At 44.7% G+C, this 13,471-nt stretch overlaps 1 protein-coding gene across 4 annotated transcripts in view; it reads right to left on the reverse strand.

Annotated features, from left to right (window-relative positions):
• Positions 1-13,471, reverse strand: part of PSD3 (pleckstrin and Sec7 domain containing 3) — a 178,920-nt gene that overhangs the window by 95,267 nt on the left and 70,182 nt on the right. For all 4 annotated transcript variants that reach the window (XM_019490691.2, XM_014596132.3, XM_059724583.1 and 1 more), the window contains 2 exons: positions 6,556-6,762; positions 6,360-6,440 (listed from right to left, as the gene is read on the reverse strand). In XM_019490691.2, the coding sequence (XP_019346236.2) occupies positions 6,360-6,440; positions 6,556-6,762 (288 nt within the window). The remainder of the gene's footprint in view (positions 1-6,359; positions 6,441-6,555; positions 6,763-13,471) is intronic.

Consider the following 13,471-nt stretch of genomic DNA (forward strand, 5'->3'; position numbering starts at 1 on the left):
AGAACAGGCGCTTCAGCAGGGCTTTTTGGAGCTTTTATCTCAAGCTGAGTCAATCAGTTATTAGATAAAAGCTCCAAAAAAAACCCACTAGAGCACCCAATCTATACAGATATACATTGGGTGAGCTGGGTCCAACTAAAGCACTGCCTCTTCTGGGCATACACTGGGTTCAATGTAGAACTGTGCCAAGTTTAAAGTGCCGGGTTTTTTGTTGGTTTTTTTTTTAATGTCTGCAACCAGGACTAGAGTCAAGTGATTATATCAGAATCTCAATGTTCATTAAAAAACTAGGTCTGTAGCCCTCATAGAAAAAAAAGTATGGAGACACAAACCCTCAAGGCTCAAAACAAGGAGGTAAATCAAATAAATTTCAACATTTACAATTTTTTGCATATCACAGGAGTTTTGGTTCAAGAACACAAGATTTGAGTCCTGACTCATGACTTCTGAGCATGAGGCTATATCAGTACACATGTTTTTACTCATAGTATTACTAAAGGTTAAGTGAACTCACTAACTTGATAAAGGAAACTGCAATACTACAATATTACTGCACCATCTCCTCTATATATTTGGGTATGGAGATACAGAACAAACTATACAGAATGAATAAGGAGGGGTGGCTTCCTGGAAGTCAAGTGGATTCATTCTAAATATTTCATGAGTCTGGTTTTTTTTACAGTAAGGGGAAGCTGAATGACAGAAAGTCAGCAGTTGTTTCATTCAGGGGTAAGCTGCCCCGGCTTACTTCCACTTACAGCAGAATAATTATGAACAGACAAAATAATTTACCACTGATCAACTGGTACAGGGAAAGACACTTACATTGGTATAATGGTTTCATCTACCCATAACCTGAATGTGCACGTGCACATGCACATATATGCTATGGCAAGTAATTATCTTATTTAGTCAAGTTACACATTTTAATACAAACTATTTCCCAGTTCAAGACAAGTGTGCCATCCAATGGTTTTCTTCTCTCCCCAATTCATAGTGCTGCTCAGGTTTCCTCAACATTTAAATTGTGTGTTTGCAAACAGGTAAGACACATTCCCTAACCCAGAGAACATCACTGTAACAAACAAGACAGATAAGGCAACTGCAGCACAGTAGTTCAGCTGATGAAGATTGTGCAAAGATCAGGACTGAGCCGATCATTGATATACAATGGGAAAGGCCCAAACCCAGGAGAAGAGACATCTTCTAATGTGCATACCTGGCATTGTGGCTGATGGGAAACCCCCTACCCGCTGGTTAGGGTTGCACATCAGGACCCCAATATAAGTGGGGATAGGACCATCACTCACCTCATCCTTGCTCCCCCATTTCCCTTTGCTACAACACAAACCCCTGCACACAGAAAAAGCACGGTCTGTGACAAACAACCCTTTAAGGGGGGTGCTGTCTAGTAACTGGGGATAAGCCTCTTTGCATGCTTGGCTCTGGGCAATCGTAATGCCTCTGGGTACCACATAATGGCCAGTCAGCCTGAACCTAAAGCAACCCTGATGCTGCATTGCCATGGGCAATGCTTGTATCATGCCATAGCGTATTTTTCTGAAGGTCACTACTATTAATATTAAACGGAGGTTATATAGAGAGAGCAGGCTTCCTAAGTAAGTACTGAAAAGTAATTGCTGATTGGGTTTCACCATTTAGAAGACAAAGTATATTTAGTATCACACTGCCCAGCTGATAAAACCTCAAACATGTAGCAATTTTTCTACCCCCCAGGACTCAATCCTACATGAAACTCAGCACTCTGGCTCCGCTCCACTTCAGCACATGAGCAGTTCCACTGTCTTCAGTAAGCTAAGAGACTTTACTGCTGACCTTCTGGATGTGATGTTTATAGGTGAGAGAACGATCTAATGAGATTCCTACAATACAAGTAGCTGCCTTAAGTTTAGCCAGCATGACACAGAGCGCCAACTTCAAAGTGCTCAGAACCACTGCACTTGCAATGGTATATGACCCCTCAGAATATTGTGCTCCTGAATGGTCCAGAAGTTGTCATACTAAAAAGCTTGACACTGTGCTTAACAGTGTGCTGAGACTCATAACTGGCTGCACAACTCAGGACAGGGGGTCAGACTTGAAGATCTACTTAGGTCCCTTCCGACCCTACATCTATGAATCTATGAACTTATACATACCCAGATGTACTTCCTATACTTTCAGGTATTAGACCAAGTGACATAAGAAGACAGATCCTAACATCATTACTGATAACAGAGGCAAGAGATGATGAAAATCACCTGCTCCATCAACTGTTAACTACAGACCCGAACAGATGGACGCTTAAGAGGCTAAAAGGTTGTAATCTGTTTGTACATGGAACCCACAAGCTCCTGAAAGAGACTGGGGATGTTGAACCAAATCTATGGGGAGTAACAAGTGGGCTGACCACTGGGAAAGGTCAGACCTGTTCCTACAGCTTTTTATACCAACACTAAACGAGTCCTCCATTGGGCATAACCTTGACAGAGAAGCATGGGCCAAGCTGAACAGACTGATATCTGGATATGGATGCTTAAAAACAACACTTTACAAGATGAACGTCTTGGACAGCCCCCTGTGTGACTGCGGTGCTCAATAAACAGCACAGCACTTAATTGAAAGTTGTGATCTCTACAAATGCCCAGACAGGGCAGAAGGAATCCAGGCACTGAGCGATAATACCAGTCAGTGGCTCACAGATGTGGAAGGTGATATCTGGTGCCGTACTAAAGAGAAAGAGAGTGGGTCAAGCATGCCTTGGACTACTTTACACCTTACAGGAATGAGTTTTTACAAAAGGATTTCACTAAAGAAGTCCTTTTGAGCTAGGGACAGACATTCAAAAAGCCTGAGCCTGAATTGATTCAATCTTTGCAGGTTAGTCTCACCTGGCTAAGCTAAATCACTCTGTAACTGGACAGACATCCTATACATACAGGTACATGCCTGCAGGGGCTCAGGCTAGAAGCTGGGGGGCACTAGAGCAACCATCCCTTCCCTTCCACAATACTGAGCTGAGGGGGGATGTGGTCAGGCCCTGGCAGGACGCTCTGATTAGCCCAGCAGGGAATTGATAGCAGTGCTTATCACCCCTAACTCAGTGTTTATCACCCCATTAAGAAAACAACAAAGGGACATTACCAGCTACCTGTTGATTCTGCCTGTTGATTCTACCTTTTGACTCAGCATAGACCGTAGCCAGCATGTGGTCTGCTAGCTAATACACAGACACCTCTCATCAAGGCAGAGGGGAAAGAGAAATTCTTGCTTAGCAGGGAGTAGTGAGGTGGAAGGGGGAAGCAGCTCACAGTCTGTGCCAGAGCTGCAGCCAGGGAACAAAAAGGAGAGCCCCACCCAGCCCAGAGACCATGCCAGGATGCTGGGGGAGTCTGGTTTATCTTAAACCAGCAAGGGGCCTGGGACAGACATAGCATAAACCAATTTGACCCAAATCAGTTAAGTCTGATATACCTGGTTGAATGTAGTATCTCAAACCAGTTTCAGCCATTTTCAAACCGTTTTATGTGCACTGAACATCTGTTCTGTTACAAATTTAAACCAGTTTCTGATCACTTAAATTGGTTTATATGTAATGTCTGTCCCTAGCCTTGGTGACAAGGGCCAGCTTTAAAACTGGCCTTTGTAAATTTATGCCAGGGGTGTCAAGCTCAACTTGTGCCCTGGACAGGATCTGGACTGTGGGACTCCTTGTGAACCAAATCCAGCCCAAGGTATGAGGAAGCAGCAGCAGCTGCAGCTCTAGCTCCAACAGGGAACATAAAGAGCAGCACTGACAGCTGCAGCTGTAACCTGAGACACACAGTGACACCTCCAGCCCCCACCACATGCCCTGTGCTGAAGTCAGAGCTCCTGCTACCGTGTGCCCCGTGCTGCAGCAATTACTTCAGCTCTGACTCTAACATGGGCAGCAATGGAGCCAGTGGCCAGGGAGGTAGGGCTGAGGTAGTGGCAACAGGTCAGTGGTTCCCAACCTTTCAGTGGCTCCCAACCCTTTTTTGCTGTGACCCTAAATGCGGGTCACAACCCCTGCCCCCATCTCACTCGTGCCCAGCAGCACCAGCAGACCCTGGGCCAAGCCGAGATCGCAGGGGACAGAGGCAGTGAGAGCTGCGCAGACCATGCGCCAGGAGAGCCCCGCAGGCGGGAAGGCTGGAGTGAGGGCAGACCCCTGTGACCCTGATTTGGGTTGCAACCCGAGGTTGGGAGCCACTGCAATAGGCAAAGTGACCAGAAGGCAACCAGGGCTGTGTCAGCCCCCACCCAACCATCTGCTGCCAATCATTATGTCCACTAGTATCTGAAGGCCCTGGATTGTTTGGCAGGCCATTTCCCTGGCCACGTCCTCAAGTTCCAGTGGCCCACCAGTAGTCTGACAGGCTGAACAGAGTGGCTCTGAATCCAGGCCATATGTTTAACACCCCTGGTTTATGCCAATGGAAAAAATGACAAAACTATAATCATTCGAATTTGATACCAGACAATTAAATCTTATTTTAAATCTCTCTCTTTTAAAGTGCTCCCATTTAACTGCCATAATGCACACATCCATCTCACCTACGCAGTCAGAGCTGATGCTTCAACTCCCAAAATAAAAAGACCTGAAAAAATCTTGAAGACAGGGGCATGAATCTGATAAACATACTTCTCCCCCCCCCAATTTTAAACTTCTAGGGCCAAATTTTCAAACAGGCACTGAAAGAAAGTGGCCAGGTTTTCAAAAGTGCCCAGGCACAAGCCACTCCCATAATTCTCAATGTTCTCAGTTGTCTAAAATGGATTAGTTGGGATGGGTTGCTGAACTGTTCTGAAAAACAGGCTCTGCTGTAAACAGTGACTGTATGTTGACTGATTTCCAAAATTAACCCTCTACAAAATCTTAAACTAGTTCGTGATTCAGCTGTTAACAACTCTTCTTATTCTTTTGATCTATAACAATCCTCTTCAGGTTCGATTGCTTCTTTTCATGGGACCACTGCATCACTACAGCTATTTGTAGACATGCTCAGCATTTTCTAAACTATGTTAACTGATTTGTGTTGAACAGTTCAAACCAAGTTTCAGTTCAAATGAATGGGTAATAGACGATCATTGACCATCATGGCAGGGGGCACTGGATAGACACAGCCTATACACTTGACAGCCCCTTAACAGAGGTTGGAAGTAATTACGAGGTGATGATAAACCTGTGTAAATACTGCTACATTCTTGCAGTTATCCTCAGGAAACACTAATCTAAAGTCCTGTTCCAGAACCTGTAATTAACTTGATACTTAGCAGGGTGAGGTGTTGTTGGCACATTTGCCTTTGTAAAGATGTTACTTTGTACCTGATAGCCTATATCTATTGTTTTGCAAAAACCCAACTTGAGTTTCCCTGGGGGAGAGGGGAGGATTGATATTTGCAATGCTTATCTGAGTTCCTAAGGACTGTTTTTCCTAAAAGCAATGTTGTATATACATGTTAATTAATACAGTTTAAATTGCCTAATTCAGACTGCCTTAGTCTGTGTTAACTTTAATCCAAATTCATTGAGGATCAGTTAATCCGGACTGGAGCCAGTTTTAATTTGGACTACAGACACCCACATGTACCTAGTTACAACTGTAGTCTGGATTAAACCTAGAAAAATGTAACATTTATAAACAGCCTATGTGTCCATTCTGATCCCCAAACTGCAGAAGTACAAGGAAGGAGAGACAAGTGGGGGTACACTCATTCCTAGAAGAGTTTCACTCACTCTTCTAGGAATGAGTGTGCCCCCACTTGTCTCTCCTGCTTCTTATGCAGAGCATTTCTAGTAATCATTCTACCAATTATTCCTCTCCCCTTTGATGCATAACTGATTAGGGGCAGCAGAGCTAGAAACTGGGGTACAAAAGGGCCAGAAGTCAGGTGCCTGTGGAATTTCTGTTTTTTTGGCTTTCAGCCTGGGTGAGTTCTGAACACAATGTACGGCATGGCATGCTAGGGAAAAGTCCAACTACAGGCCTTGATACTGGATTTCCACAAGGGGTTACTAATCAAGGAGTTTTGAATGTGGATTGGTCAGCAGATCTGGGATAGAGGCCATCCTAGACTCAGAACTAACTACCAGCATATATACTCTTAGCAATTAAAGAGAAGTGTTTCCCTTCCAAGGCAATATTATGGATTGCTAACTTCTTTAATAAGGTTGTGATAATACACTAAAATTGCAAGCAAAAACAAACATTCTCCAAACCTAAATTGATCTTTCCTTGAGCTTTAGTTTCAATCCCTTCAGTTCCCTATGGAAATTTTTTTCTATTGGAGACAACAGAAGAAAAAGAGCACAAGGTTTGAACAGGAAGACATACCTGAGTGAGTGATCCAGCGTCATACCCGTGAAATCAAAAAACTGGAGATATTCTTCTGCCACAAGTTTGCTGAACTCATTGCTATAAAAAGGGAAGGAAAACTGTTATTAAAATGTAAACTTTTAGCTGCTTTTATTATTGTAAAGAATCAACCAGGTGAATGACATTTAACAAGAAGCCAAAGCAAAACACCTACTTTTTACCCAAGTGCTTTGCCACGTCAGAACGCTTGAATCGGTCCAACTGGTAGAGACGCTTAGCTAGTCTTCTGGCTGCTTCCAAATTGCTGTTGGTGCCATTGCTAAGATCTGTGCTTAAGTTTTCAGTGGCTTCTTTCTCCAGAAACTCATTGCTACCCATGGCAGACCTGGAGTCTATGAGCTTGTTCTTCAGTCCAGCATTGCTATGAGATAGAAAGAATGTGAAAGGGGAAAATAAAGTCTTTAATCACCTCCTAGCCAGTCAGAAAGTAAAGTCTTCTTGAAAGTGCTAATGCTATGGTGCTAAGATTACATGATTCAATGAAACCCACTTAACTAAATAACTGTTTGCAGTGGACTCATTTAGTTAGTAAATACCACAAGCCAAGATTCCCAAACACAAAGCTTCAAAGCTGGGTTCTTAAACCTATATTTAGACATCTAAATCTATGGTTTACCTTTCAACAGTCCTGAGAACTCCCAGTGACTTCAGTGGGAATTATTAGGTACCTGCCACTCCTGGAAATCAGGCCTAACAGAGCAATCCTAATGATGGAGTCCCCTGCTGTTTGTATTGATTTCTTGTTGCCCTTCTAACCATGCAGTGCAGGTGCCTGACAAGCTGCACTTGAACCAGCAGATCACATACAATTGTCAAAAGGAGCTACCTACCTGGAAATGGCTGGGATCTGTCAGTTATTAATACACCCACAAGGGCAAAGTGAACATTGCTATGACTTACAGCTCTCACCTGGTTCCCCAGGTCACCTGCTCCATAGTCTCCCGCCCTGTCCCAGGAAGCCTCCCTCCCCAACTCGACTTCTGCTCTCAGACACGGACTGGCTTCCCCTGTGGAGCTGTCATGAGCCTCAGTAGAGTCCATACCTATTGATGGTCCACAGCTCCTCTGAGCTACTGTGGATTTTAGAAGATGCCAAGTAAGGTGCAGGATACAGGATGAGAAATCTGATGGTTTAGGGGAAGCTGCATTACAGTAGTGCTACCAAGGTTGAGTACTCTGACTGTCACCTTAGCTCTCAGCATTTTCCACTACTTCAAGGGCCAGAGAAGCAGTAAAACAGAGCACTCAGACTCCCCACCAATCAGCTGTGGGCCAGAGAGGCTGAGCCCTGTAGCTCTCCATCTCCGCAGCGTGTAGAGCAAGGAATGGGACTGACTGAGAGGTTTTGCTCAGTTCCTCTTGAGCTCCTAGAGCACGTGCGCTGAGGGGAGACTGGGTGCCCAGCTCCCTGTATCTCCGACAGGGGGGCTAGAAGACTTCTGCCAATCTCCCTCCCTGCTGGTAGACGTTGTCCGATGCCAGGCAGTTCTGTTTCAGTTCTCTCAGAGCTGACTTTCTCAAAGATCCCTCCCAGAAAAACATTTCACATTATTCCCCCTGCCAGGATAAATCAACAATCTGTCACACCCACAATCACATGCACATGCAAGGGTATGCGTGCACTTTTTTCTTTTTTTTTCTTCTTTTTTTTGCATGGAGAAAAATCGTTTTCCAGCCAGTGCTAGGCTCAATACCTCCACACAGCAGCCAAACATGCAATGGCAGAAATTTTTCAAACACCAGTGCACCCATGTTCAGATTCTGTTATAGACTCCTGCCTTCGGTCTCCCATGATCTCTCATTAAAATCAACCAACCGCCGACAACACAAAAAGTTTAGGAAATTCTCCCACAAAAAAACCCCTTGATATTAAGCTTCTGTTAACAGAGGGTTGACACGATGTCACAGCAGCTGTTACAAACATGTTCCAGACGTGGGCAGCATGTGTTACAGAGGATTTCTAAGCACCAAAAGAGAATGCATTATAGCTTCATAAGCCATTATAAGCCTTTAGGCATTATAAGCTGTGTTGATAAACAACCAAATGACCTGTTGTTCTATCAATGGGTTAGTAAGTTATTAAAGCATCTTGTAATTGTTTATTAGCTCTTTAGAAATGGGACCGTCATATTAAGCGTGACCCCAAAAAATCTTTGCCAACTTGCTAAACTAGGAAAGACCTGACATGACAACATACACACCTGAGAACTACACCTTTCTTCCCACCAACTAGCAAACACACACTAAAACAAAAAGATGCCATACAGCATCATCAGAGCATTTTACATCAAGTCTCTCTGCATTCATGTCCTGCTGATTCACTGACAGTTGAATCAAAAAGCCAAACCCTCTCAAATGTACACGTTTATGGTTGGAGTTCAGAGTTGCCATCTTAGGCTAAGCTTTTTCAAAGCATCTATGGGAACTGGACATCCATGTGGGATTTGTTTTATTTTAATTTAAATAATAAAAAAGACACCATAAAAAGCTCTCAGAGCCCTACCTATTATGTGATTAATATATGCCTTCTAATGCCAGCATTATTCAAATTCTACCAGATGGCTACCTATAATACACAAAAGCTCCCTTCTTCTCCTTTGCGGCAGTAAGCAGTACATCCCTAGCCTTTTCCTAGCAGATGTCTGCAGCGTGCAAGGAAGAGCACAAATTGCAGACACTGTGCAAAGAGCAAGTTGCAAAGTCCTGCAACCCTCACAAAACACACTCTTGCCAGCAACCCCTTTTCCTTTCATACAAAGCACACACATTGTGTGTCAGTATCTGTCTCCCATAGACAAGTTCAAATACCACAGCCCAAATGTATAACAAGAGCAAAGGATAAACTGCTATGCTGCGAATCATTACTATCCATGTGGCAACGTTTGCCAAACCTTCCACATCCAGGCACTGATTCCAATGCCATGTCAAACTCTGCATAACCACCAATAAATCACAGCCCTCCTTCCCCACTACTCTTTATAATGGCCAATATTTATCACCCTGACAGGTGACATTTGCATTGTACCTGGAGTCATTATCCATGAAAATGAATGCAAACTCCAACCCCCAGTGCCTAGTGCCAGCAACCACCATGCAGTGAGATAGATGTTACAGCAACCATAAGATTCCAGCCAGCGTGCTGGCATAGTACTTGAGCAGTAAAGGGGGAGTGAACAAAGGGAAAGAAGAGAGCTGGCTCCTGTCTCTCACCTTTGGATTAGAGCAAATGGGGGCAAAATATGGCCCTTGGGCCAGACTCAGCCTTCCAACTGATTGTATCCAGCCCACGGCTGCCCCTGCAACGCTCCACATGGGGCTGAGCCCTGCCTGCTTCCACCCTGAGGCAGCCTGCACAGCTTCCCAGCAGGGTTGTTCCTGGTGCTGCTACAGCTGTCCGGGTACTACTTGGATCCCCCCGCTTCTGGCTAAGAGCTCACCACGCACTCCAGTGAGAGCATGGAGACAAAGAGAGGGGCAAGGAACTCAACCCAGCTGCCCCAGGCAAATCTGTCAAGGTGAAAGAGAGACCATCGACCACCTCCTATGGCTCTGTCCCTACACCAAGGATGTGTGGAAAAAGGTAAACCAGCTCCACGAAGAGGTGACAGGAGTCAGGCTGATGACGATGAAGGTGGCACTGTGCAGACATCTGGCTAAACATCAGGGATCCCCGACAACCCACATCAACCAGTTTGTGTCCTGCATCAAGAGCACCCTGCGGAAATGCAGAAACCTACTTATGTACAGACACATGGAGTTCAAGGAAGCAGACTGTGTTAAAATGTTTCTGAGTGAACTCCAGTCCTACTACCAGAAATTGGTGGCAGAGGACAGAGAAGATGAAGCCAACTCCACCTGGCAAAGGGACACTTGGCAAAGCCTGTTCAAAGACTCTCTGGGGTAACGAAAATGACAGCGACACAACTGGACCTTGAGACAGTGAAGACGACAGCAGCAGTGTCAGCAACAGGGACAGCAACAGGGACAGCAAAAAGGACAGTGACTATGCAGAGAATGGAAACCCCAAACATCAGGGCAAGAACCAAGAGACTGTGTAAGGGAAAGGACTGCGGATTGGTGAGCAGAAGCACGGATGTCCAGGTGCGTCTTTTGTAATGGGTGCACAGGCAGGTTTTAAATGCGTTTTAAAGTGTGTGAAGAAGAGCTTATGTGGGATCCTGTGTGTGTATATAACTAAACCTTTATCTATATCTATCCTTTTTTTGTGTCCCCTGCAAAAAAACCCAAAACAAAACAAAACAAAAAACACCTGGTGACAGCTGCCAGGCAATGTGGAAGTGAATCTTTCACAAGGACCTGCAGAAGTAGCACAGAGACCTGAACTGGCAGGCAGCCCACCATGCAGGCATGGAAAAAACATAGCAGGGAAGAGGGGTTCACTGAACTGCCCAAGACAGACCTGCCACTGGCAGGCAGAAATGCTAGACCACCTCTTCTGGGACTGCCCAGATGCCAGAGAGGTGTGGAAGAAAGTACGCACACTCCTCCTGGTGGTGACAGGTTTTAGAGACCTGACCAGGGCAGCAGTTCTCTACGGACACCTGCACAGACAGCAAGGGACTCTGACAGCCCACTTTGACCAGTGCATATCCTGCTTCAGGTATGCACTGTGGAAAGCCAGGAACCTGCTCATAAACACAATCAGACCCCACAGTTGAGGACTGTATTAAAATGGGACTAAGTAAAATGAACTGGTACTGCAGGAAGACAGAAGAGGATGACAGGAAAGAAATGGCAGACCTCATATGGTGGAGAGGGGTCCGGCATAGACTTTTTCAGGAGCAGGCCCTCTGAGGAGGGCAGTGGGTGGGGGTATGGGTATGGAGATGGGTACATGGGCATGAGAATATGAACTGTGTAATGAGTTTTTAATGTGCTTTGAGCTCCCAAATGAACCACAGGGGCCAACTGGCAGAGTGCTGAAGGTGGAGTTATACATATATATTTATTTATATATAGAAGTAAATATTTTTGCAAAAAAAATAAATAAAAATGCAACATCACACCCAGCTTAACCAGCATAGCATCTTGCTCAGTAAAGGCTGCAAGACTGAACCAGCTTCCTCCCCCTGCATTGATGAGAAAACACTACTGCAGCTAAATATGTACTAGGACTTTGTGTGTAGTAGCTCATTTTATTGGGAAGGAATCTTTTTCTGTCATTTAGTTTTATAGCTTGCTTGTGGTATTGTTATTAGAGCCTTTCTGGTATTAATCAACTGGTGTTGTGTCAATTCTTAAGGCACTAGGTTTAAAAACCTACTTTTTGAGTGCGACATAAATCACTCAGGTGGACTGGTGTAGGGGAGGGATCACCCCTAATGGAATGGAGGAGACTGGGGTTCTATTCCTGATTCTGCCACTAACCTGCTGCATAACCTTCAGCAAGTCACTTCACTATCCTGCTTTCCCCTCAGAAAAAATGGGGCCCTCTTGGTGAAGTGTTCTGAGATCTAGTGATGAAAAGTGACAGATCACAGCAGAATAACACAAGAAGGAAAAATTGCTCTATTTCCCTCTTTTGCCATCTTTGGCCATTACACGCAGGCTGACAACAGTGCTAATAGCCCATTAGTGCCAACTGTAAATAGTGGGGCTTTCTGTGCAATATCTGTTCTTAGGAGCTAGAACCACATTCCTCAAACTGGAGTATACAACAAACTTCTGGAGAGGAAGGAACAGGAAAGCAGAAGAAGGAAATAGGGAAATGGAGGAAAAGGAAGGAAAACAAATAAATGAGGAGCAACTCTAAAGTCTCTCTTTGGCTTTGGGAAAGGTGTCAGGGCAATAACTGTGATGAGTGAGTTACTTTTTAAGGTCCTATACCACCATCAGAGAGGCACATAGTAGGAGAAGTTTGGGAGTCTCTGATCTACAGGAAGACAACTCAGGGTAGACTCAGATCCCTTGCATAGATGAAATTGGCCCTGAGGTATCTGCAGTCTACATGACAAAAATGAAAAAATGTTCATGATGTAAGCCCAAGAAATGTGTAATGGGCTTTACTTCATCCGTTCCTGGATTTAAAGACAGAAGGAACCATAACAATCATCTAATGCAATTCCCTGCATATCATAAGTCACAAAATTTAACCCAGCATTCCCTGGAAAGTTAAATTATGCAAGCCAGGAATAGAAGGGACTTGAACTCATCAGGCCCACACCATCCTGCTGAAGTCACCAACTAAGTTAGCTCAAACTATTTCTGTCTTCAGCAGAAGGCACACAACCTACACTGTCCTTCCTGCTTCAGACTTCTCAGACTCTTATCAGACCACTCTGAAGCTGTGTGCTGCAATACCTAATCAAAAATCTGCACAGCATGATAAACAATTACAACCTTAAATTCAACGTGCAACACTAACCCTAATGGTCTCACAGCCAATAAATACAGATTGAAAATGCCTCCAGGAATACTTTCACCTGATGGATTACAATAGCTGTGCAGAAGCTTTTTAACAATAAAAAGTCCTTTTTTAGATAGGTGGGGAGTTGGAGGAAAAGCAAGGGCAACACTGGACCCCTGCTAAACCAGATGGGACAACTGACAACAGACACCCAGGAGAAAGTCAACTTGCTAAATGGGTACTTTACATTGGTCTTTCACCTGTCCCATGGGACACTCCTGCCCATTATGGGACAGGGAGGCCCAGCTGAGGGAGATTCCTTACCCCTCCATCAATGCTGACCTCGTGAAGGAACACCTTGAGAGGCTGGACACCCTCAAGTCAGCCAGCCCTGACAGTTTACACCCCAGGGTACTCAAGGAGCTGGCTAGCATCATAGCTCAGTCCCTGGCACGGATCTTCAAGAACTCCTGGCGCTCTGGTGAAGTGCCCGAAGATTGGAAGAAGGCCAATGTGGTGCCTGTCTTCAAGAAAGGGAGGAAAGTGGATCCAGCAAACTATAGGCTCATCAGTCCTACCTCTATCCTGGGGAAGGTCTTAGAAAAGATTATCAAAGAGGCCATTCTTAACAGACTGGCCGATGGTAACATCCTGAGGGATAGCCAGCATGGGATTGTTGCAGGTAGGTCTTGCTTGAACAATC

Source organism: Alligator mississippiensis, chromosome 3 (assembly GCF_030867095.1).
Source record: "Alligator mississippiensis isolate rAllMis1 chromosome 3, rAllMis1, whole genome shotgun sequence".
NCBI classification, from domain to species: Eukaryota; Metazoa; Chordata; order Crocodylia; family Alligatoridae; genus Alligator; species Alligator mississippiensis.